The sequence below is a fragment of the Gobio gobio genome (assembly GCF_949357685.1).
Source record: "Gobio gobio genome assembly, chromosome: 7".
NCBI classification, from domain to species: domain Eukaryota; kingdom Metazoa; phylum Chordata; class Actinopteri; order Cypriniformes; family Gobionidae; genus Gobio; species Gobio gobio.
The window spans coordinates 40081264-40104560 of NC_137103.1; the positions used below are offsets into that span (position 1 = coordinate 40081264).

A 23297-nucleotide genomic window follows, 5' to 3' on the forward strand; every position below is an offset into this window, starting at 1 on the left:
ATATGTCTATGTGGTGTTTTTAATATGCTTCAATACAAACCATGTGCAAATGTATTAGTCAGCACCATTTCTGAGTATTTTCTGCCGTGAAGACATTCTCAAAAACATGGTTTGAAATCGCTGGTGTTTCTTACGTCACAAACTACCTTGTAACCAATCACGTCAATGTGCGGGTGGGCTTTAGCATATCATTTAATATGCTGCAAGCCTGCGAAGCAGGGGAGTCTCAAGAGAAGCCAGGTTATACTGTTGATATGAAAAATCTGGTACATTTAGCAATACTGTATAGCAGGTAAATTATGTATATGATGTATATTACGATGTTATGGTGAACTATATGCCTTTCTCCACTGACGTTCTGAGTTGTTCAAAGCATTTCTAAAGATGCTGATTTTTAGAAGGTAGCTGACTCTAAGATGGTCAACGGGAACATGGTTGATGTAACATTAGCAACACATTATTAGCTGTTTGATAATGTAGTCAAGCAAAAGGCTAATCATATTAATTACTGTTAATTGTCCAACGAGCGATACTTAAAACGCATTACCAGTCTCATACATCGACTTGTAGACAAGCCTGTATTTGGCTTCACTCTTCCACTTCTTCTGAATCAGTTTCTGGTTCAAATATAGGCTGTACGGCTGAATTAAACCATTATTTCAGTATGTATTCAGGTATTCTGAGCTTGTTAATCAATCATTTATATCATTAAAGCAATTTCACTGGTGACAAAGTTCTTAATAATACAATAAAATATTAGATTAGAATATGTTATCATAACAATTATTTAAAAAAAGATCTGCACACTGTAGTGAGTGCCATGCATCAGAGGGTTCATTTAATGGCTTTTATCCATGCTGTTTTTAACTTAGCTTCATCTACCCTCTTCTAAAACCTAATAACAGGGAACTGTAGGGTGGACACCATTACGGCAATTTTCAGTTACATCATGTTTCCCCACGTTTTGAAGAAAAAGTCTATTTTATTATATTTTAATTTATGCCCCAGCTCTGTCTAGATGAATGCTAGAAAGCCCACACAGAATCTGTGTCCACAGAACTCCTCAAAATGTTCCACAAAAAAAAAACCCATTTCAAACGGTCATCATTTACAAATTAAGTTGTACACATCCTCCACCCCTTGCATGTTCGTTATTAAATATTATGCCATATTATTATTAGCATTCTGCCATTCCCCACAAATCCACAGATCAAATTAGCTAAGAAAATGTGTGAAAAGTCAGCAGATTTCATCTGGGCCTAGTAATTAGTAATACGTCCATAATTGGCTCACAGATCCAAAGTGTTATAAGTTTAATTGCACATTTCTGAGATTCTCATTATTGAAGGGGTTTTGTTTATATGATGTGATGATCTTAGCTCTTTACACAAATGTTTTTTTATTACAGACTGATGCACTGTATTAAGAGCCACATGTGTCAGGAAGTGAGCATGAAGGGTAATAGAGGATTGTAGAAAAGCCTTGAGCATGTGCTCACATTGGGGCATCTGTTAAGAGAGCAAACCCAAAAGTAACAGGTAAGAAAGACACTGCTTATAAGCAGTAGAACATTGCAGTCAAAAAAAGCCAGATGTGGAACAAGCTTAATGATCATTCCATGCATTCAGATGTGTGCAGTATAGACCTACTACTAGATGATGTATGGGACCTTGCCCTATCATAAAATAATAATAATAACAATAATAATAATTGTTTCACCTTTGCAATATTTTAGAAATCTGTGTATAGAGCTCAGAGACATAATGTAACAACTGCTGAGAAGAATCTGTGGGTTTACTGGTATATGTAGCAGGTATAAATTTGATGACATCATACACTGTCTTGTATAGGGTGAGATAGACCACCATGATATACCCCCTGGATTCTGCTCAGCAGCTGTTATCCAGTTAAATCATTAGGCCTGGTATGTCAAGGGCTGTTTTAAGGCACAGAGCCAAGCATGTGCTGAGTATGCATGCCACGTTATTTTAATTTCATATTACACTACATTGTCGAAATTGTTGTAGTATTTTGACCTGTTAGCCTACAGTTTGATACTTAAGAAAACATTAAGTTGTATGTTAATTAAGACTAATTAAAAAGTTATGTGACTGTTATAGGCCTACTGACCAAAAATGTTTTTGTTATGATGACAAAAATGTGCTGCTTTAATCTGAACAGGTTCCAGTCTACAATATGTTCTGAAATATGTGATCCCAATTCTGTAAAGCTATTTTCTTTTCTCTGAATGAAATATGACCCCATTATAGATTACCAGAGTTACTGCTTTTCATGATATTTTCTATGGGTTGCCAGTCGTTGAATATCTATTCAATGTATCAATCCATAAAAAACGACCTTGAAAACTAACAATGATGAACATTTTAGATTCAACAATGTATATATATATACATTTGCATCTTCTCGTCATTGTCACCTTTAGTTTGCTCATTGGACACTTTTTTTTTTCCTTCTTCATATTTTTAATATTTATTGAAAATGTTTTCTTCAGGTTTAAAATATATACAGGCAACGTTTAATACAAACTGTTTACCAGATAATACTTTAAGAACTTGCTCAATTTGGCTTTAGAGCAGTGATATATAGGCTAAGTCTAATTTGTTTAGTTTTGGAAACAACATGTTGCCTGTAATATTTATATCACATTTGCTATATTTCTCACAATGTATAAATGGGCCCATATACATATAGCTGCCTTTATTTTTTAAAGAAATGTTCATCACAAAGAGATCATCATATTTAGGGTTTGAAAGCCTGTTTTAAGGTTCATTCTGCTTGCAGGAGTAAATCTATGCGCACTGGCACCCCTCAGCTGCATATGGGTTGGTCCCGTGCGCTCGTCAGAGGATACGGAGGCTGCTGTGCTGTTACTTTTTGACATGTCTGGGAAAGCTTCCAGTGATAAGGAGCCGTACGGAGAGTTTTCCATACTTTTGGAAGTATTTCTGACCTTTTCTTATTTTTCGCGACGTGCGTTGTTTTGAAGTGGCGCGTGTTAAACTTCTTAAGACTGACAAAGGACCGGAGTTTGACTTCATGGAAACTATTTTCAGTAGGATAAAGGATTATATGCATTTCAATTTAGGAACGCTGAGATGAGAAAATCTGGCGCTGGGCAGCATTACATGCCCCTTTGCTTTGAATCAGCCATATCGCGCGCTGAATGTTCAAATGTTTCCTAAACGCACTTACAGGTAAACAAAGGTCGACCTAACTTTTGTCTTTATTAAAGAAAATTATTTTAATTTGTTTGTTAAGTGTCTAAAGATGGTTTTAACTAACCCTTGCACTGTTTTGCACTCAGCTTCAGAATTATAAACACTTTTTGTTATTTTTATAAATCGGATCTTATGACGCTACTGTCTTAAGTGTTACTGAAGTTTTCAAACATGAGGGGAAGGTACATGCTTGGTTTCGGTGTTTTGTGTCTGTTGACATGGGCTGTTTACGTGTCAGAGAGCAGCCCGACCGATAAACAAGCGAAACTCAGACTGCTGTCCATAAGACGAGCAAGACAATACAAATCACGACTGGGGCAGATCATCAAAACACGTTCTCCTTCATGGATCAATGATAGACGCCAGCAGATGCAGGGAGATGAAGGTATAAACATTACCAGGAGCGTCCAATCCAGAAGGATCTTGGCACAAAGGAGACCAGGAAAGGGTGGGACTATGAATACAATCCAGCAAGATGATGGAACACCTGGAGCCAGGGCCAGAGTATCCCGCATGCCAAGCAGTGCCGGTTCACCAAACTTATTGGCGTCATTTGCGGGGAAAAATCGCCTACTGGTTATTTCCGCACCTCACGACTCGGATGGTTACTACAGATTGATGATGAGTCTTCTCAAACCAGAGGTTTACTGTGAGCTTGCCGAGCGGCACGTGCATCAGATTGTCATGTTTCACCAGGAAGGGGAATTGGGTGGGAAAATCAGACGCATTACTAATGAAGGCAAAGTGATGGAAGAGCCGTTGGATACCACTCTTATTCCCAGGCTAATGAACGTTCTTAAATTAGAGAAAGGAAAGTTTGGGATGGTCCTTCTTAAGAAGACGCTTCAGGTAGAGGAGCGCTACCCATACCCTGTCAGGCTGGAAGCAATGTATGAAGTTATCGACCAGTCGCCTATGCGCAAAATGGAGAAAGTCAGGCAGAAAGGCTTTGTACAGAAGTGTAAGGGGGCTGGGGTGGAGGGTCAGGTGGTTGAGGGTGGCCCCAGCACTGACTCCCAAGTTGACCCACCAACAGAGAGGAGAAAACCCATCCCAAGAACAACTACAACAACTACTCCAACTCCAACAACCACTACCACCACTACCAAACCAACTACCACCACACGTCCCCCAACTACAACTCGATCTACCACAACAATGACAACAACACGGCCGACCACAACGCGGGCCACCACCACTCCGAGGACGACCAGACCTCCTACTACCCCACAATGGATCCCAGCTCACAAGACCACGGCCGAGCCTTATTATTACAACCGAAGGGACAGATATCAGACAACCTCACCCACGACACTTCCTGTCCACACCAAGGCTTACACAGCAAAATACAGGGACAATCGCACTGATAAAAAAGAATACAACCACAGACATACCAAAATAATACCTACACAACACAAACCACCTAAAGTTAAGCCTACGAAGAAAAATAATGGTGATAAGGAAATTAGCAATGGTTACGAGGAGAAATATGATGTAGGCCAGCCCACCGACGGCTATCCTGAAGAAAAGGAGGAAGAGATTGTGCCCGTCAAGAAAGCCAAGGGCAAGACAGATAAAAAGAAGAAAAAGGACAAGACCGACAAGTTGTCCAAGAAAGACAAGGCGGAGAGGAGGGGAAAGGATGGAAAGGGCGGTAAGAAAAATGGAAAGAAAGTTATAAAGACCCATGAGAAAGAAGAGAATCAGAAAACAACAAAGAGACCACCGCCACCGCCTAAAGGAACTCTGGCAACCTTTTTGGACTATTTTGAAAGCAGAAGGAGACTAATTGTGAGTATCTTTGTAGGTAGTCTGATTTAGAAATGTGGGTTTCTTTATTATACTATTATTTACTCTTCTTCTGTTTTAAACTCTTTACTTCAGTTGATCACCTCTCCAACAGAGGAGAACACCATGTATGTTCAGCAGAGGGATGAATACTTGGAACACGTGTGTGAGATGGCAGTCAGGAAGGTCTCCATCATCACCATCTTTGGCACACTTACAAACAGCACCATGAAGATAGATCATTACCAACTTGGTAAGCCACTTTTTTTATTATTATTATTGATTACATATTATTCAAACCACCAACCATTATTTCAGTTAACATAACTAAATGAGAATGTTTTCATTGCTGTATGCAGTTTTCCTGTTATCTTTTTCTATTGTTTTACTTTCCTCATTCCTAAACCCCTGCTGAGAATCCATGTCATGCGTTGACTTATGGACATTTAAACACAGGTTATGGAAGTTCCGGTCAAAGCATTCCATCCATTCCCACTGAGCCAAACTGAACTCAGGCCACCCATCATAAAATCTTGCAACTTTCATAAAAAGAGCAACTGTTTCCTGTTCTTTTGAGAGCTTTACTAGTTGTGACATGGAGCTATGAATGATTAGGCCAACGATGGATATAATAAACACAAGCCATTTTCTTCTGGTGGAGATTAAGATCTTTTAATATGGCAAAACAATGTATGGCAAACAAAAAGTGCTTTTTATCCAACAGTTGGCACTCACTTGTAAGTTAGGGAAGCACTTTTCCAGATTATGACCTCATATGACACAAAACCTCACAGCAAAGGAACTTGGAGTTTGGTCTGGGAATGGAGTGAATGGTGCTTGTTCAAGTGTCACGGAATGCTGCTAGATGAATCAGATGGAAGAGTGGGAGCAGAGTCTGCCATGGCACGTTATTCTCTAGTTCATTATCCAAGACATGGGAAAATGTCTGTTTCCTTTGTAGATGATATTCTGACTGGAGAGTTTTAGCTCAGTAACAGCAGTCATTTCTTGGCAGACAAGCCAGTTTTGTAGGGTGAGTGTAGATAAAGCATACGTTACTCAATACAATTTCTTCATTGTACATTTTTGATGTACTGCTCCAAAAGCAGGGAAGCCTATGACTTAAATTTAACTGCTACTTGTTGTTCAGGGTTGTGCGCCATTCAGAATTGAATTGAAAATGCTATTTAAATGCCGATTAAATATGCAGAATTCCAATTTGAATATAAGTAGATTAGAAATTAATTGAAATTTATTCAATCTTTAAAAAAGCCTCGTTTTAAAAATGGTGTAAAAGGTTTGAAGGTTTATAGATAGATCTTCTTTCTCCTGTACAATTCCAATTCAACTTCCTTCGGTTCAGAGCCAATTCAAAATCCAGCTCATCGATTGAAAACAAGCCAATTCTTCAATCCAAAATTTTGCGCAACCCTGGTTGTCACTGTTTTTTGATAATTCTCTGGACGTCACACAATTAGATTCTACAAGCATTAAGACAAAATGCTGTGAAAGGGTTTAATAATGATATCATCATCATCTGGACTGCCTCTGAATGAGTCACTGCTTTGACTTTTGTTCCATATACTCATCAGTCTGGTCTGCGTCACATGGTTGTGTGTGAGGGGTCACTTTCGCTGCCACAGGATGGACAAATGGAAGCAAAGTAGATGCTCATAAACATCTCTTAAAGGCATCTAAGTGAACACAAGGCTCTCTCTGAAGGCATATATCAGTCTGGCACGTTCTGAGCATTTATAGCCTTCCAGCTCACTGTGACTGGTTCCAGTGCAGCATCAGAGGTACTAGAAAGGAAACATGACTGACTGTATGATCAGCGGTTCCTGAACCACAATTAAAGGTCCTGTGCTGTGGCTATGGTAGGCATATATAATTAGGAGTGCTGCTGAGGCTAAACCTAATCTTTCATTTTCCGTTTGTAATGCCTATGATGTAACGCTAGTTATTCATATTTTATGTTAAGATACTAGTTGTTGTTTATCTTGTCAGTGAGTAGACATATGCCTAAAGCCTCCTTATTATTTAATGAATAACCATATGTTTAAAGGAAGAAATAGCATTTGGCTTCCGCTTTGATACATTTTTTTTATTGTAGTTCACCTCCCATGCTGAGGTTAGTGTAGTGCCTTAAACCATCTGTTTTGTTGTCCTCTAGAAATCAGAGTGAGAAATTCTTTAGATTTTGTGGAAAGGAAAACAAATACTTTGGGTTGGCCGCATCCTCCCGCACTGTTTCACGTACCCGCAGTTTCCACAGACTAAAGAGGGTCTTTCACATGAGTTGCTCTGTTTTTATCTGTCTCTTTTAGAGCAAAGGAAGCCATGTTCCCAGAATAAACTCACAGACCTGCCATCTATAAGGCCCTGCAGCACTTCATTAAAAGACTGCATGTCTGGTGATTTTCCATTTAGACAAACAGCAGAACAGCATCGGGCTACTCATATAGCAGAGCGTCCCGAGTTCTACCGGCGTTGACCCCATCGGATGGGTCGCCCTACGTACTGTATGTTATGAAAGACACGCATGTCTCTTTGAACTGCAGTCATAACAAAACTAGCAGACTGTGGAGCCATCTGTAATCTACTGTATTCATCTCTCTGGTTGGTTGATCAGTCTGTGGGATTTTGTGTGGCGTCTTTGCAGAGAATGACAAGCCCATGAAAGGTCTGAGACAGGAGGATTTGGAGAACCAGGATCTCATCACGGAGCTGAGGAAAGAGTACGGAATGACCTACAGCGATTTCTACATGGTCCTCACAGATCTGGACATGAAAGCGAAGGTAAAAGACACGTAACTTGGCACACAGTACATTTTCACAGCTTTAAAGCTCTCTTCTTCCATGCTACATAACAAGGTTTGCCAGTGCAAGGCTGAGTTCTGTTTGCAGACAGCTGGAATAAACAAAGAAGCCACTGTGCAGTCTGGAGGTGGATAGAAAGTAAAATTTATTGAAAATCCTTAGAGACACCCGCCAATACCGATTTAATTCTGGGCATGTAGAGTTTAGATTGAATTGTGAGAGCTGAATGTTGACATAACTGACTATGTTAATACATACACTGTTAAACAAATAAACACGGATCGCCACAGTCCGTGTAAATGAGTTTTACTCTTTGTTTTGAGAACGTTTTAACATCCAATGTAATTTAATTCAGTGCCTTCATGAGCTGGATTTGATGTAATGATCAATATAAAACGAATAAAATAGTGTAGCATTTGCACTAAATGTATACGTTTACATAATAAAATAAGAATATATAAATATTAATATTAATGTAATAATAAATATAAATTATATTAAAAAAGAATAATACCAAAGTATAATAATTAAATTAAATAATACAATTTAAACACAGTTATAAAATGGGTGTCTTTCACAGAAGAAATGTGATATTGGACATTGTGGACATGTTGTGGTTTGCAGAAAAATGTCAAGAATTCTTCACAGTTCTGTCAATTTGACACATCATTTTAGGTTCGGCATTCTTGGCTGCTCAGAACCTATTGAGAAAATCCCCTTACTAGTAAAGGTATTCGGTTTCTAACCCTCTGAGGCTGTATATTTCTCTTATGATTTATATCTTTTTGTATTATTTCCAGCAATACTATGAAGTGCCAATTGCAATGAAAGCTGTTTTTGACTATATCGACACGTTTTCCTCGCGCATCAGAGAGATGGAACAACAGAAACGTGATGGGGTGACATGTAAAAAAGAAGACAAGCCAAGGTCATTGGAGAACTTCCTTTCCAGGTAAAGCTTTTTCCATTGAAATTGTGTTGTGCTGGAGCCTGGGCTCATATGGGGGTCTCAATTTTTTTTTTAAATCTGTGCTTTTATGCCATCACAAGCTGTCTTTGATGTCATTATATGCTGAAGACAATTCATAGCAATTCACACACTTATTTATACGTAATTTTGATTCAATTTATTTATTTATATCTTTATACAGACAAAGAGGAAAAAAACTTGTAAAAATATTAAAGGTGTCATGAACTGCCTTTTTTTTTGTTATACTGTTGTCTGGGGTCAACTTATGACATTCGTGTGGTTTTTATATTCAAAAACATCATAATGAATAAGTAATAAGCTATTTTCTGCCTTGGTTTTGAGGCTCTCTGAAAAACGCTCAGTTTTGATGGGCGTGCCGCACTGAAGACTTGGAAGTAAACGCCCATGGATAAGATTTGCATATTTAATGAGCGTCAGCTCCCTCAGTACATGTGGGGATTGTTTTGAAAGCGTCTGGAGAAACGCTCACAGGAATGCCTTTTATCAAACAAACACAATGATTCATCTCTCATCCACCCGCGATTGATTGGAATGTTATTTTTGTATTTTGGCCCACCCGATCGGTGAATAACCGTGACCCGTACACACGCACACGCGCGCGCAAGAAAGAAATGTTATTTCACTACAGCCCGTCGGCAGGCCAGTGATACTTTTTGGTAGCCCGTCTGAAAAACACATAGCCCCGGGAGGTGGCCTTTGCGAGCACTGGCGTTACAAGTCCGAGTCTGATCACGAATGAACCAATAACACCTTCTCCAGCCTGTGACCGCGTGCTAAGGTATGTAATCAATAGATATCAAACTATCTGTAACAATGCAATACTAACACATATCAAAAAAACATGTTTTACTCACATAAGTGTGTTGCACCGTTCCTGTCGGATCGAATATACTACAGAAGGCACAGCATTGTGTTTTAATCCCAATATGTCTGCAAATCCAGCCTCGACCTGTATCTTGTTTACAATCGATTCTGCGGTGAAATGAAGCGAACAAACGCGCAATGTCTTATGCACGTGAGCTGCTCAGTAGCGAGATCCGTTTAGCTCCACGAGTCGGTGGGCAGGCTTGAGGCGGCGCTTCTGCATCCTATTACGTCAGTGGTCGACATATTCTGAGGTCTCTCGTTTTCTGGGCCTGGTGTCAATAAAAGCTTTTCTTTGACTAACAAGGACGTTTTCAGCTCTGAAACTTACAGGATATTCTTATATCACGATGAACTTTTATATATCAAAGGCTCAGGGGAAAGTTGATTTCTCAATTCATCACCCCTTTAACAAAAATGTATTTTGTTATAATAGAGAAAAGGCATCCAGATGGTGTAGTTACAAAATCTACCAAGAGTTAACCAGATCATGCTAACCAGCTAAACTTTTCTTATTTTTTAGAAGCCGTTCAAACATTTTTGCTTTAACTTATTTATCTGTTAGGTAAGATCTTAAATGTTCAATATATGGTTGCATTTAATCTAAAAAGGAAATCTCTCACAAAAAGTTGACAAATCATTACCATCATTTTGCATGGAATAAAATATTTACACACATGCGCATGACTCGTGTTGTATCAATAATAATCATCATAAATATTAGTGATAAAATATCACTAATAATGGCTATTCGAGTGAGGAGAGTTAATCTCTGCTAGATTTTTTTTAATTTTGTGGCAAAGAGGGGACCAAGAACCAGTCAGGGGGGACAAGGGGAAACATAAATATATACTGGCTATATAAGGGGATTTTATGGAACTAAATATTTATGCACAAAGACTATAGATATAGGAAGACGATTCACTCCTATTACATATGAATGGGAGAAACTGCAATGCACATTAGCCTATGGCGGAGTACTACCCGCCCTCTAAGTAAAAGAGCCATTCGCTGATTGGTAAAGTCAGTGCGTCACTGCAGCTGCCTTTAGAAGCTCTGGCTCCCATAGAAATCTGAGGCTGAATCTAAAATCGCCCCCTAAACCCTCAATCACTATTCCCTACTTTAGTCCACTAATACAGTTCACTTGCAGGAGTGAATGAAAACAAGTGAGCAAATTCGGATAGCCATTGTGTGTACATCAGCTGTACACTCGTTATTGCGGTGCAATGTGGGATTGAATGAGTGCCCTCAATAATGTCCACTATGGTTTCGGACACCACTACAAATGACCGTCTCCTCAAATAGTGCCCTATTTAAGGGTATGGGGGGCGATTTCAGATTCAGCCTGAGACTCGCTTAGAACTGCACATGCGCATTGGCTGGTGTAGCCTGAACAATAAGCTTTTTTTAACGCTATTTGAGCATAAGAAACAACATTTATGGGACAGTTCATATCAGATTTTGTTGATGATTTGAAATATGTTTAATTTTTTTATGTCATAATTTAATTATGAGTTTGGCAAGAAGTTTTTGAGATTTTAGGATTCCCCCATTCAAATAGATTTAGTCTTGGATGCCCGAAATAGCTACCCAGAATAGTTGCCCGGAGGCGTCGCAAATATGGCCGCCGAGTGAACAGACTTTCCTTGGAAGGGACTTTGGTTATACATCATTTATCATCTGTTAATACCATGGTGTAATCACCATGTATAGCCCTATATACTGTTTAAACATGCCTGTGTAGTACCTAGTTGCTGGAAACATTGTTTTCAGACATAACTTGTATTAGGTTTTGCATTTGGATATATATTATTTAGACATTAAAGATGATATTTGTCAAATTGAGCTATCCCTGCATTGGTCTAATGATTTTGTTCTATGATTGCATAGGTTCCGCTGGAGACGCAGGTTGTTTGTCATATCTGCACCAAATGATGAGGAATGGGCCTATCAGCAACAACTCTATGCATTGACCAGTCAGGCGTGCAACCTGGGTAAGTATTATAATCACTGATTGGAGAATGTCACTGAAGGAGAATTTTGATAAAATTACCAGACCACATTGCACGTAAATACATATTTCATTATTGCAGAGGTAGTTATTCTTTAGGGACTTCAGTCTGTTACCCGGTGTTCTTTGCATACGTTTATTTATCATGTCTCAAGATATTTATAAAGATAATATCTCACATTGATTTTCTCTTGTCACGAAAATTGAAACCATATAGTTGTTACTGTAGTTCAGACCAAGCCAGTTCTTATAAACTCCACTGAGTTATGGATCTGGAATTTTTCTTGGTATTATTCCCAAGAACAATGTGTATTCCCGATGATACTTAACAGTCAGAAATGTTTCCCACAAAATAAGCTTGACACAACAGCAGTGAATGTGTGCCATTTTGTATCTTGTCCCAGAAATCTTGACAAGCATATAACTCATGTAATTAGCAAAGCATTTATTCATCATTGCAGCAAGCTCTTGGGTGACTCCTTTTTATATTATAAAGCTTTGCATAGACTAGCTGGATTTGACTTGTATATAGAATATATATTTATTAGTATTTGTTTTCTAGCCAGTTCCATACCTGTTGGTCTAAGTGTTGACCACAGCCAGTGACCACACCTGGAACAGCTAATAGTTAGGTGTAGCCTCATGTTCTTTTTCACATGGAGTTAGTGTGGAAAACAACATAAAGAGATGTACCTAGTTGTAAATAAAATAGTAAATAACAGCAATTTAGCAACTTGTTAGCAACGTACATAAAAAAAACAGCTGCTTCCAATTCCACGTGACATATGATTTGTATCAATTTCGAATAATAATGTGTAATTTAGGTGGTAGAAGAAAATGTGAAAGTGTCTTGAAATGGACGTTATTTTACGTCACAACTTTACACAGCTCTGTAAAAAATAATTATTATGTAGCATAATGTGACCAGAAAAAGATCTTAGAACAATAACGATGTTTGACATGAAAAAAAATAAAGACTGGCTTTCTATTCCATTTAAACTGACATCGGTTACCACAGTGCAATTGAATTTGGCAGTCAATTCAAACATGAATGACTTGAGAAATAGCTCTGTTTATTAATACATCACCCACATATTCCATAAACAGCAATCTTTAAGCCACAAACATGCCCTTCAACAGCCTAAATGTCAACAGGGGAACATTTGAAGACTCAGAGGGGTGTGTAGATTTTAGTCTGTTGCACTTTAACCTAAAAATTCCTTTTGTGTTGGTCGATTTGCAGGTCTTCGCCATGTATCAATACTGAAGCTGGTGGGGACAGAGATGATAGACATGGGAGGAGTGTTAGAGCTTTACCCCATCAATGGTAAGATCACTGTCACTGAAACACTAGTAAAAAAGATACACTTCCGTCTATACACTCTTTAAAAATAAAGGTTCTTTATTGGCACCAGTTGTTCCGTGATGAAAAAAAGGTTCTTGAGATTAGTCAAATGTTCTTTACATTAAGAACTGTTTGCTTAAAGTTTCTTTGGCAAACCCAAAATGGATCTTCTACCTCCTTTTGGAGCCTTTATTTTTAAGAGTGTAGTGAGACTTACCAGTAAACACCTAAAATGTTATCTATAATTTTTGGTGCGAGAAGCTCTATTATCGGGTATGTAAGCATTTGTAGCAATGGTTTAAAAAGCAGTTTAAAATATCAGCTGACTCAACATCCTTATATATAGACCCTTTTCACAGACTGTGATGGCGCATTTTAACGGTCAACAATATCGTAAATCCTGCAACGTTTTTTGTATTTTCATTTTTTTTAAAATATACTGTATGTACATTTATAACACTAATACTTTTTATTTTATTACTTTTGCATCAAATTACAAAAAACAAGTTGCTGCTGCTGTGAGGGTGTTTCTAATACAGCGTCTCTGGTACAGGAGTGATGGTCTTTTGACTGCCGTTATCAATCTCACTCTATTTTTTCCCTCTTTTTTAAAGTTGTGAAACCACTATTGTGGCGGTTTTCTTTTGCTATTTGAGCAAATGGCCACACAATTTTTTTTTTTTATGTATTCTCTCATTCACAGCTATAATAGTTAACCCAACTATGATGACTTCTGCTTTGAGAAACCCGTAAATGTGAAAAGGGTCTATTGTGGTCACTTTACTTATATAAAGCATATTTTGCACATGAATGAAAATATGAAAAGCTTACCTGTAGCACTCACAGCAGCCAGGCTTTTAGTAAGTGTGTTAAGGGTTAATCAGCACATTAGATGAGTGCGGTGGTGTTGTGTTGACATTGGCTGCTTTTTTGTCAGCCAGTAGCTCTGGTTTCCGGCCCCTCCCTGCATGAGTCAGCCTCTCCAGCTCCGGCCAGGCTCAAAAATGACCAAACAGTTCCCACAGGAATAATATTTTGCAGGACAGAAATGAAAGAGGGCTCAGGTGTTTACATATTTTCCACCATTGTTGAAACTACAGACAGCTTTGCCTTCATTGGCACCCAGGCCCCTGTGCATCAGCAGTCTGTCTGATGCATTAAGATCAAACAGTGATCCTGTAAGCTGTATTTAGAGTGCTGACACTGAAGTCTTCATAGGCAGTATGTAAGATGAAAGCAATGTCAATATCTGATGTTGGTTTTATAAAAATAAATCTGGTTTCTATTTGAAAGTTTTGTCAAATGTTTTTGTTGTATTACTATATTAAAAAAAGCTCTTCATTTAGAGACGGTCAGTGTTTATTTTTGAAAAAGGATGAGTAAATGGATGGAAAGACCAATAGATCTTTTTCCATTTCAAGTATAAAGTAACATTTAATAACCACCACTGATTTTGAAGGACCACCCCAACACATTATTTATATACATTTTTGTGTTTTGTTCCAAGAATTTTTTTTTCTGTATTCATACATATACATACATACATATACATACAGTATGTATATGTATACATACATACATATACATACTGATCAGGCATAATATTATGACCACTGACAGGTGAAGTGAATAACACTGATTATCTCTTCATCATATTAGGTGAACATTTGCTATGTGCAAAAAAAGTGAACGTACAGCCCAGTAACTATATATATATATATATATATATACATACACATAATACAGTCAAACCAAAAATTATTCAGACACCAGATATATTTTTTTACTAGTGGGTGCAGGACACTATAATTCGTTTATGTAAGTGAGGATAGCAAAAAAAATGTAAACTGTGACTTTATATGTGATATTATACCCAAAAATTCTTCATACAGTGGACTCCAGTAAAAGTGATAAAAATTTGGGAACAAAATTATTCAGACACTTTGACCTGACTATGTTTTGCTTAAGTGTTTTTTCTTGAACTGCTAATGCGACCTTTTACACCACAAACTGAACAAAATTAAGCATTGCTTGGTAATTGGTTGACCTAAATTAGTATTATCTAATTGTGTACTTAAATGTAACAGTTGACATCTGATTGGTTGATTGTAATTCAGTACATACCTTTCTATAAATTTGCTCTGACAGTTTAAGTTCTTGTCATGTTGTATTACCATTTTCTAACCCCCAACCCCCCAAAAAAATTTTTATTATTTATACTTATACTTATTATATATATGAAAAAATGTATCAACGGTTAACACAAAATTTCTAAGTAGCACAACTGTTCTTCAACATAGATAATAAAATGAAATGTTTCTTGAGCACAAAATCAGCATATTAGAAGGATTTCTGAAGGATCATGTGACACTGAAGACTGTGAAGTAATGGGTGCTGAAAATGCAGCTGTCTTCACAGAAATGTTAAATATATTGAAATAGAAAACAGTTGTTTGAAATTGTAATATTTTACAATATTACTATTTTTACTGTAATTTTTTTGTACTGTATCAAATAAATGCTTCCTTGGTGAGCATAAAAGATTTATTTCAAAAGCAAATTAACTGTCCCAAACTTTAAACTGTAGTGTAATGAACTATTAAGCTTGAGATGGTCAAGTGGAAAAATTTAAATGCTTGAAGAAAAATTACCTTAAATTGTTTTTTTTAGTTTTTGTATAACCCATTAAATTGCAATGATGATGAATGCACATTGGCTTATTTTTAGGCTAAAAAAACCCCTTATAAAATAAAAAAATAAAATTGTTTTGCATTACACACTAAACTTTGTCTGGCTATCACCAGACCAAGCTCAGTTTAATATTGAACATTGGTCTGGGGAGTCTGCTCTGTATTTTCTACTGCACAAGAGGCGTGATAAACGAGCATAGTTAAATGACTCTCTATGCAAATGGATAGTCCTTCAACCAATCAGACACAAGAGGCGTGATCAACGGGCAACGACCCATCGCTTCTCTATCCGTCAGCGTGTTAAACCCGCCAATAGCGCGCCAGGTGGATAAGCCAGTCTGTGATTGGTTCCCGCAAAAGTGTAACAGAAGCAGTAGAAATGAATGTACAGGTTTCCAGACTGAGTTGCAGGGCGAAATCAAAACGCTGGCAGATCAGGCTGGGTTTACCCAGTCTACACTAAACTCATATCTATAAAATAATGCTAAGTTCAGTATCCTATTAATGACTAAGTTTCCTGTATATCCACCATATTTAGTTTATGTGCATGCTGCACACCTGTTTCTGACACCCACATCACGTTTATGTGTTTCAGGAAGTGCAACAGTGGAGCGTGAGGGGATATCGGCGAGTCTAGTAAGGGACATTAGAAACTATTTCCAGATCAGCCCTGAATACTTCTCCATGCTGCTGGTGGGAAAAGATGGAAATGTCAAGTCCTGGTACCCGTCTCCTATGTGGTCCATGGCCATCATCTACGACTTGATCGACTCCATGCAGCTCCGCAGACAGGAAATGGCCATCCAGCAGTCTCTAGGCATGCGCTGCCCAGAAGATGAGTACGGTGGCTACGGTTACCACCACGGCTATCATGAGGGTTACCAGGATGGCTATCATCAGGGTTATGGATATTAGGGTTTACACATTCATAAGACAGTGTCATGGTAAGAGATAACTGAAAACTTTCTTTTTTTATTATCTGGTTTTACAATTATCTTATACAGCTGTTCATGTTTTAAGATGCATCTTCTCTGCTATACATCTGTCCTTAACGTTGGTGTATATCATTTCACATCTATGGACAATCTTTTGTAGATAAAAGACGCTGCTGAAACATTTGTATTTATTGGATGTCTTCACTATACGAAGTGGTCATTTTTAAAGGTCACAACCTGCTTATTTCTTGTTGAACTATGTATTGTTGTTGTCACTATTTTTTAAAGAGCACTGTCACTGTCTTATTTATAAACATATAAATTGTCTTTAATTTCAATAAAAATATATTATATTGATATGCCTTTTGTCATAATACATTACAAACATTGCAGGCCATCGTGCAAACTATTTTTTGCTGAACTGATGTACAATACAGGGAATTATAAGTGCTTATGTGACGCTTGAATGTTTTCCCCTTATTTTATGAAGGCATTGTATTGATACAGCCTAAACATTTCTACTTAGGCACTACGCCAACTATGAGTTTGACTTTTACTTTGCTTTATTTCCCTCTGCTGGTCAGTGATATGTTAGCAGTTGCCACAAAATATCAGGATTAGGACAAAATTAACAAATATTTGAGCATATATGATTAAAATATGGACTTTATTAGTTCATACTTCATTAAATACGACATGTGCAGTCACATTATGGCACATTATACATGATGCTTTGAAATGTGATTGTTCCCATTAGAGAAGTATACTAAAAGGAGTTCCTTTTACCTTAATACCTGCACTGTCACCTTATAACCTTCAGTTAACTACTGTATGACAGAACAAAGAACAGTCCAACCAATAAATATAAAAGCAATACTTTCACAAAACCTCCTGAGGAATTTGTAAGAGAGGACAATATATTTCATGTGATTGAAACACTTGTCATTCATTATACATATACATATACACAGGCTGATTCCAGAATATTTACACGATAATCAGAGAGAGATGGGTTCAAAACTGACTTAGAAAGATTCTTCTTCCGATTCGCTCTCTGTGTTAGCCTTGGTCAGCCTCTCCCACTCTTCTCCATCCTAAAATAAAAAGATGACACACAATCATGAAATACTACATACATTATTTTTTAGACCACTGAAGTTATATAGAAAACATGAGAATTTTTAGTGCTGGGCAATCGATTAATCGCATCCACAATAAAAGTTTGTGTTTATATATGTATATAGAAATACACACACATGCATGTATATATTTAAGAATTTGTTTATATTTGTTATAAGATAAAATATTTCTTAATATATACATGAAGGAGTGTGTATTTTTATATACACATAATAATTATACACAGTACACACGCATATATTATGCAAGCACAAAATTTTATTTTGGATGCGAATAATCACGATTAATTGATTGCCCAGCACTATTTCACTATTGTCGTTTGTTAAAACTAGCTGGGCTAATTCACATGACACGTTTTTGCGTTAAACAAAGCTGCTTTTTAGTAATTCTTCTAGGTCTTTAGTCATTTTTCTAGCTCTCTGTGCTATTTTAAATGCTGTCAAATTAAAAAGTTAAAGGGATAGTTCACCCAAAAATGAAAATTAGCCCATGATTTACTCACCCTCAAGTCATCCGAGATGTATATGACATTCTTCTTTCAAAGGAATAAAATCTGAGTTATATTAAAAATGTTCTGGCTAATCCAAGCATTATAATAGCAGTAATAGTTGCTCTGTTTTTGAAGTCCATAAAAAATGCATCTGTCCGTCAAATAACGTGCTCCACGCGGCTCCGGGGTGTTAATAAAGGCCTTCTGAAGCGAATTGATGCGTTTGTGTAAGAAAAATATCCATATTTAAAAATGTATTTAATTTTTTTTCTATGGCTCAGCATAAGCCGTCCCCGCGCCATCATCACTTCCGGCGAATAAGGTCAAAATACCTGCAAAATACCGGCGCGATCATAGATATATACATAGATACCTCATTAGTGCCTGCACGGATCGGTCGAATGAGGCATCTACGTATATATATATCTTTGATCGCGCTAGTATTTTGACCTTATTTGCCGGAAGTTATGGCACTGAGAACACTAGATGACATTCGTCTGATAAGAGGTAAAAAAAATGACATAAATACTGTTCGGTTTCTCGCAGAAACCGATTGTTTCATGTCTTAAGACATCAATGTGTCGCCACGAGCCGCATGGTTTAATATGGATTCGTATGTCTGTGTGTTTTTACTCTCATTGCTCTCATACTCTAAAATATCCCCATTGACATGCATTATACGACTATCACACTGCAACAGTTGGAGTTAAAAATCTTAATTTGTGTTCTACTGAAGAAACAAAGACACCTACATCTTGGATGCCCTGGGGATAAGCAGATAAACATAAAAAATTCGTTTTTGGGTGAACTATCCCTTTAAAGCAAACTTTTAAAAACGGGCCAACATGCCACTAATAGAATTCCATTGCTGCATAATATATTTGATCTAAATAATGCAATAATCCAAGGTAGGGCTTTGCCCCTCCAAAATTACTTTTCATTATAGGCAATTCAGGTTTCTAACTCCTCCACACTAAATCAGATTATAGTTTGCCAGACCTCCTCTACAAAGAGCCCCTTGTTTAAAATGTCAGTGTGTACTTCAAAAATGAAGGTGGAAACGAATGAGTCGAATTAAACAAATGATTAACTGAGCTGCAAAGTGACCACCTTTTTAAAATAAGGCAAATCTATATTTGACCCTTACCCCTCTTGACCTCTCAAACACCTCGCCATTGATGACCCTGAGCCTCTCCTGCTGCAGAGCGTACTCTGGATCCTTCAGTTTGCTGCTGTGGTAGATAAAGATGGCTAGCAGTACTATAGGCGCCTGCAGGAAGAAATCCATCGATGGGCGAAAGTCAAATAGGAAGAGAGAAAGCGCAGTGACGATGACCGTGGTGATCTGGCCCGTCAGAACGTGGAACATGTTATCGCGGAACTTGAGAATGAAAGCCACCGACAGGCCTAGAGCGGCTGTGACGAAGGCCAGAGAGATGGAAAAGATGTTGTGGCCGTAGAGGAGGCCACAGTGCAGCGTCAATTCACGGTAGTCAGAGTGCAGGAGAAGCGTGAGACCGTTGAAGATCAAACCAAACATATACAGCTTGCTATTCTGGATGAAGATGCTCTCCACTAGCTGCTCCCCCTCCTTGAGAATCTTCTCATTGTAGATGTTGGCCAGCGCAGAGATGAAGCACTGCAGCAGCAGAAGGATGTAACCTAGGCCAAAGCTGTTCAGCTTGTGGATGAGCTGACTGTCCCACAGCTCATGTGTCCAGTATGTTTCATTATGGATTTGAGGCTTTAGCTCGGGATGGGCGTATTTCAGACAGCTGTTGGAAGGGGTGGAAATGTGGGCTGGGTGGAGGCCATGCACAGCGATGGCATGCTGGTCACCACTGCCGGTGGTCAACGACACAATGGACAGAAACAAGATGATCAAAGAAGCCCACTGCACCCAAGACAAGCGCCTCCTGCAAGCCAAAAGGATGGAAAGTCAGCACCAGATATATTTCAAGGATAAATGACAGATAAATAAGAAATGTCAGTACTTACTTCAGAACAACTCGGAAGAGAATGGCTGTTGTAAAAATAACAATGTTGGAAAACATTACCGCCATAGCCTATTAAAACATGAGAAAAAATATGATTAAGCAGGGACATTTACATTTACATTTATGCATTTGGCAGACGCTTTTATCCAAAGCGACTTACATTGTCTTCAAGCTACACATTTTACATTTTGTCAGTTCTTGCTTTCCCTGGGAATCGAACCCATGACCTTGGCGTTGCTAGCGCCACGCTCTAGTGTTTGAGCTACAGGACGCACTTTGTGAATGTTACTTGAGCATCAAATCAGCATATTAGAATGATTTCTAAAGGATCATGTGACACTGAAGACTGGAGTACTGATGCTGAAAATGCAGCCGTCTTCACAGGAATAAATTACATTGTAATAATATTTCACAATATTACTGATTTATAATCAAATAAACTTATAGCAAAACCATTTAAAAACTCACTGACCCCAAACTATTGAACGGTAGTGTGAATAGTGAATTTAATTACACTAATGCAAGAATAATTTTTTTATTATTTATATAGGCAAGCAGTAAATGCAAATAAATTAGCTATTTTGCTACTAACGTATTGTCATTCACTATACGTTTTTAATAATTCAACGTACAGGTTGCAGATAGGTCATCACATAGAAGATTATAAGGTTGTCAAGGAAGTAGAGGAATGCAGGAACGGACCATTTCAGGTAGCTAAGAAAAGAGGCACCAGATGAACATCCCAAATCTTTATAAGAGCGGCCCTCTGGAAAACAAAAGCAATAGTTCTAGTCCCATACCATGTATACTTAAATAAAGATACATCACAATTCAACAGACTGTATATATACAGTATAGCTTAGTATGTTAATGCGTATGGTATGAGAATGGTATTTTGGGACAACGAATCTGACTCACCTCGAATGACCACCCGAACTGACATCACTAAACAAAATAATAGTTTGATGGCCTCTGCCATTAAATTCACAGACGCAGGAAGAAAGTCATATTTGTTTTCTGTAATTAAGAAAAAGATAGTTGTAACAATATGTAAATTCTCTAAATTGCAAAAAGTTAAGTTATCTATTGATGGTATTATGGTAAAGAATCATATATCAAGTTGCTCCATGGTGATGTAATATTTTACCTTCATTGGCTGAGAATTTTAGTAATAGGATACGACTGGTTCCCAAGGTGACAAAACCCAGACCCAGAGCCAAAGTGTATGCTGAAGATCTTGAGCACAGCCGCGAGCAGGGACAGCAGCAGCGGCACGAAGAAGAGGAGGAGGAAGAGGACGGGGCCATTATGGAGAATGTGAGCTGAGGCTGGTCATAGGAGGATGAACAGGATCACTGTGAAAACATCAGACAATCATAATAACCACACTCACAGTACTGAACCACTAATGAAAAAGTATACATGCTTTCATGAAATAATAAAACAGATTGGTCTCTCCAGCCCTTTCACTTCTCAAACACCACTTTGTCAAGACCTGTTGCCTTCTGTATCTATGGCATTGTTTTCACAAGCACAAATGATGAGTCAACCAACAAAACATGCAGCGATGATATCATGGAATATTGTGGTTTAGTGTTTACAGATAATTCAGAATGGAAGGAACATGAACATTATGTCTTATGTGAAGGCAATGACATTGTTTCAAATCTTTCAGTACATCACTGTTTATAAACATCAAACTACAAAATGAATAAAGACGATTATGACTAATCTAAGATCTTAGAAATATATAAATAGACATTCTTAAACGTAAAATGTTAAATAATATGTAAACAATACATGATTATAACGCAAAATAATAATAGGATTTACAGTGGTGTGGTTCATCACATTCCCAGCATTGTGCAATTAAATTTTGTTCTGATGTTCGTAACCCAATGAAAAAGAAGTACAGCATCCAGTTTCATGATAGGATATCAACAATGTGTCTATTATAATGTGAATATGGCGATAAAGCTTAAAAAGAATCATATTCGGTGCTTTATTTACCTGCCCATATGTTCTCACTCGAACAAACAACCTGACCACGGCTTCCGCATCTTTGCGCATGCGCACCACAAAAGAAACGTCATCGTTTGATTTGACGTCGCAGGGCAACAGACTTTGCTTATTAATATTAATTAGCCTTTCAGCGGCGAAGGCGTGGCTAGTTAAACCCTTAACCCTTAGTCAGAGTTTGAATCAGACTGTAAAAAGTAGCAAAGGGATTTTAGGGTTGATTTTATTCACTGAATGTAAAATCTGCAACTCATTGTTTTATTTATTGTTTGGATGATGAATAAAGTGTTAAAATGTTTGACGAAATGTCTTCCAAAATGTATTTTAGTTAGTATACTTTAGTTTAGGATTGAAAGTAACCTAGCTAGAATTAACTGCTGTTCATACAGTTCAATGCTTTACACTTACAAGTGTATTTAATGTTGTAAGGTTTAATGCTCTGTTTATTATTTTAACATGTTTCCCATACTTGTCTGTTCTGTGTTTCTCAGCTTCGGTCTGGAAAATTTAACAAGCCTAGTTTGTTAGGAAATTTCAAGTAGCCTATGTCTTCGCCCAACAGGCACTTCTTAGGGAAATGTGCTCATGTGTGAGTCATGTGCCAAATTACATTACGTTTGGTTTGTAACAACAAATGTTGTTTTTCTTTACTATTATATGACGTGATGCTCATAGAGTTATAGTAGCCTAAGTGTTAAACAAAGTCCAGACAGTAATCTTCAGATGCATGATTCACTACTCACACATTTATGCAACTTGTACACTGTAAACAAACAATGTATTAAGAAACTATTCAAGGGAAATCAAAGGGATTATGAGTAAATCCTTATAATGAAATTGCTGTCTGGGGCGGAAGTGTTACGATGGTATTTCTGAAGCCCACATTCATTTAGTTCAGATAGTTCATGATCACAGGGTGGAACCTCTTAATTTTGTGCATATAGTAGTTAGTTGGTTATATTATGA

General features: G+C 37.6%; 2 protein-coding genes across 3 annotated transcripts; one reads left to right on the forward strand and one right to left on the reverse strand.

Moving 5' to 3' along the window:
* The first annotated feature begins 2869 nt into the window (after positions 1-2869).
* On the forward strand, positions 2870-17040 carry ccdc80 (coiled-coil domain containing 80). Its single transcript, XM_079821963.1, has 7 exons — positions 2870-5030; positions 5124-5280; positions 7690-7826; positions 8648-8799; positions 11596-11699; positions 12960-13043; positions 16346-17040. Exons 1-7 carry the CDS (start codon positions 3411-3413, stop codon positions 16663-16665), a joined length of 2574 nt encoding a protein of 857 aa, XP_079678089.1. The 5' UTR covers positions 2870-3410; the 3' UTR covers positions 16666-17040.
* A 193-nt stretch (positions 17041-17233) lies between these two features.
* slc35a5 (solute carrier family 35 member A5) lies at positions 17234-22391 on the reverse strand. 2 transcript variants are annotated; one of them, XM_079821964.1, is made up of 7 exons: positions 22323-22391; positions 21460-21640; positions 21231-21329; positions 20945-21078; positions 20314-20381; positions 19463-20231; positions 17234-17779 (listed from the first exon to the last, which is right to left on the reverse strand). In XM_079821964.1, exons 1-7 carry the CDS (start codon positions 22380-22382, stop codon positions 17711-17713), a joined length of 1380 nt encoding a protein of 459 aa, XP_079678090.1. In that variant the 5' UTR covers positions 22383-22391; the 3' UTR covers positions 17234-17710. The 2 variants fall into 2 exon arrangements, with proteins under 2 accessions (XP_079678090.1, XP_079678091.1); XM_079821965.1 differs by having other exon boundaries at positions 21460-21667; positions 22323-22373.
* Between the last annotated feature and the right edge of the window lie 906 nt (positions 22392-23297).

Excerpts from the sequence above, each read along its gene's own strand:
- ccdc80 (XM_079821963.1), top strand. The coding sequence starts at position 3,411 with ATGAGGGGAAGGTACATGCTTGGTTTCGGTGTTTTGTGTCTGTTGACA. Across the intron at positions 5,031-5,123 it reads AAAGCAGAAGGAGACTAATT|TTGATCACCTCTCCAACAGA; the intron begins GTGAGTATCTTT and ends TCTTTACTTCAG. Across the intron at positions 13,044-16,345 it reads AGAGCTTTACCCCATCAATG|GAAGTGCAACAGTGGAGCGT; the intron begins GTAAGATCACTG and ends TATGTGTTTCAG.
- slc35a5 (XM_079821964.1), bottom strand. The coding sequence starts at position 22,382 with ATGCGCAAAGATGCGGAAGCCGTGGTCAGGTTGTTTGTTCGAGTGAGA. Across the intron at positions 21,330-21,459 it reads AAAATTCTCAGCCAATGAAG|AAAACAAATATGACTTTCTT; the intron begins GTAAAATATTAC and ends TCTTAATTACAG. Across the intron at positions 20,382-20,944 it reads TGATGACCTATCTGCAACCT|GCTATGGCGGTAATGTTTTC; the intron begins GTACGTTGAATT and ends ATGTTTTAATAG.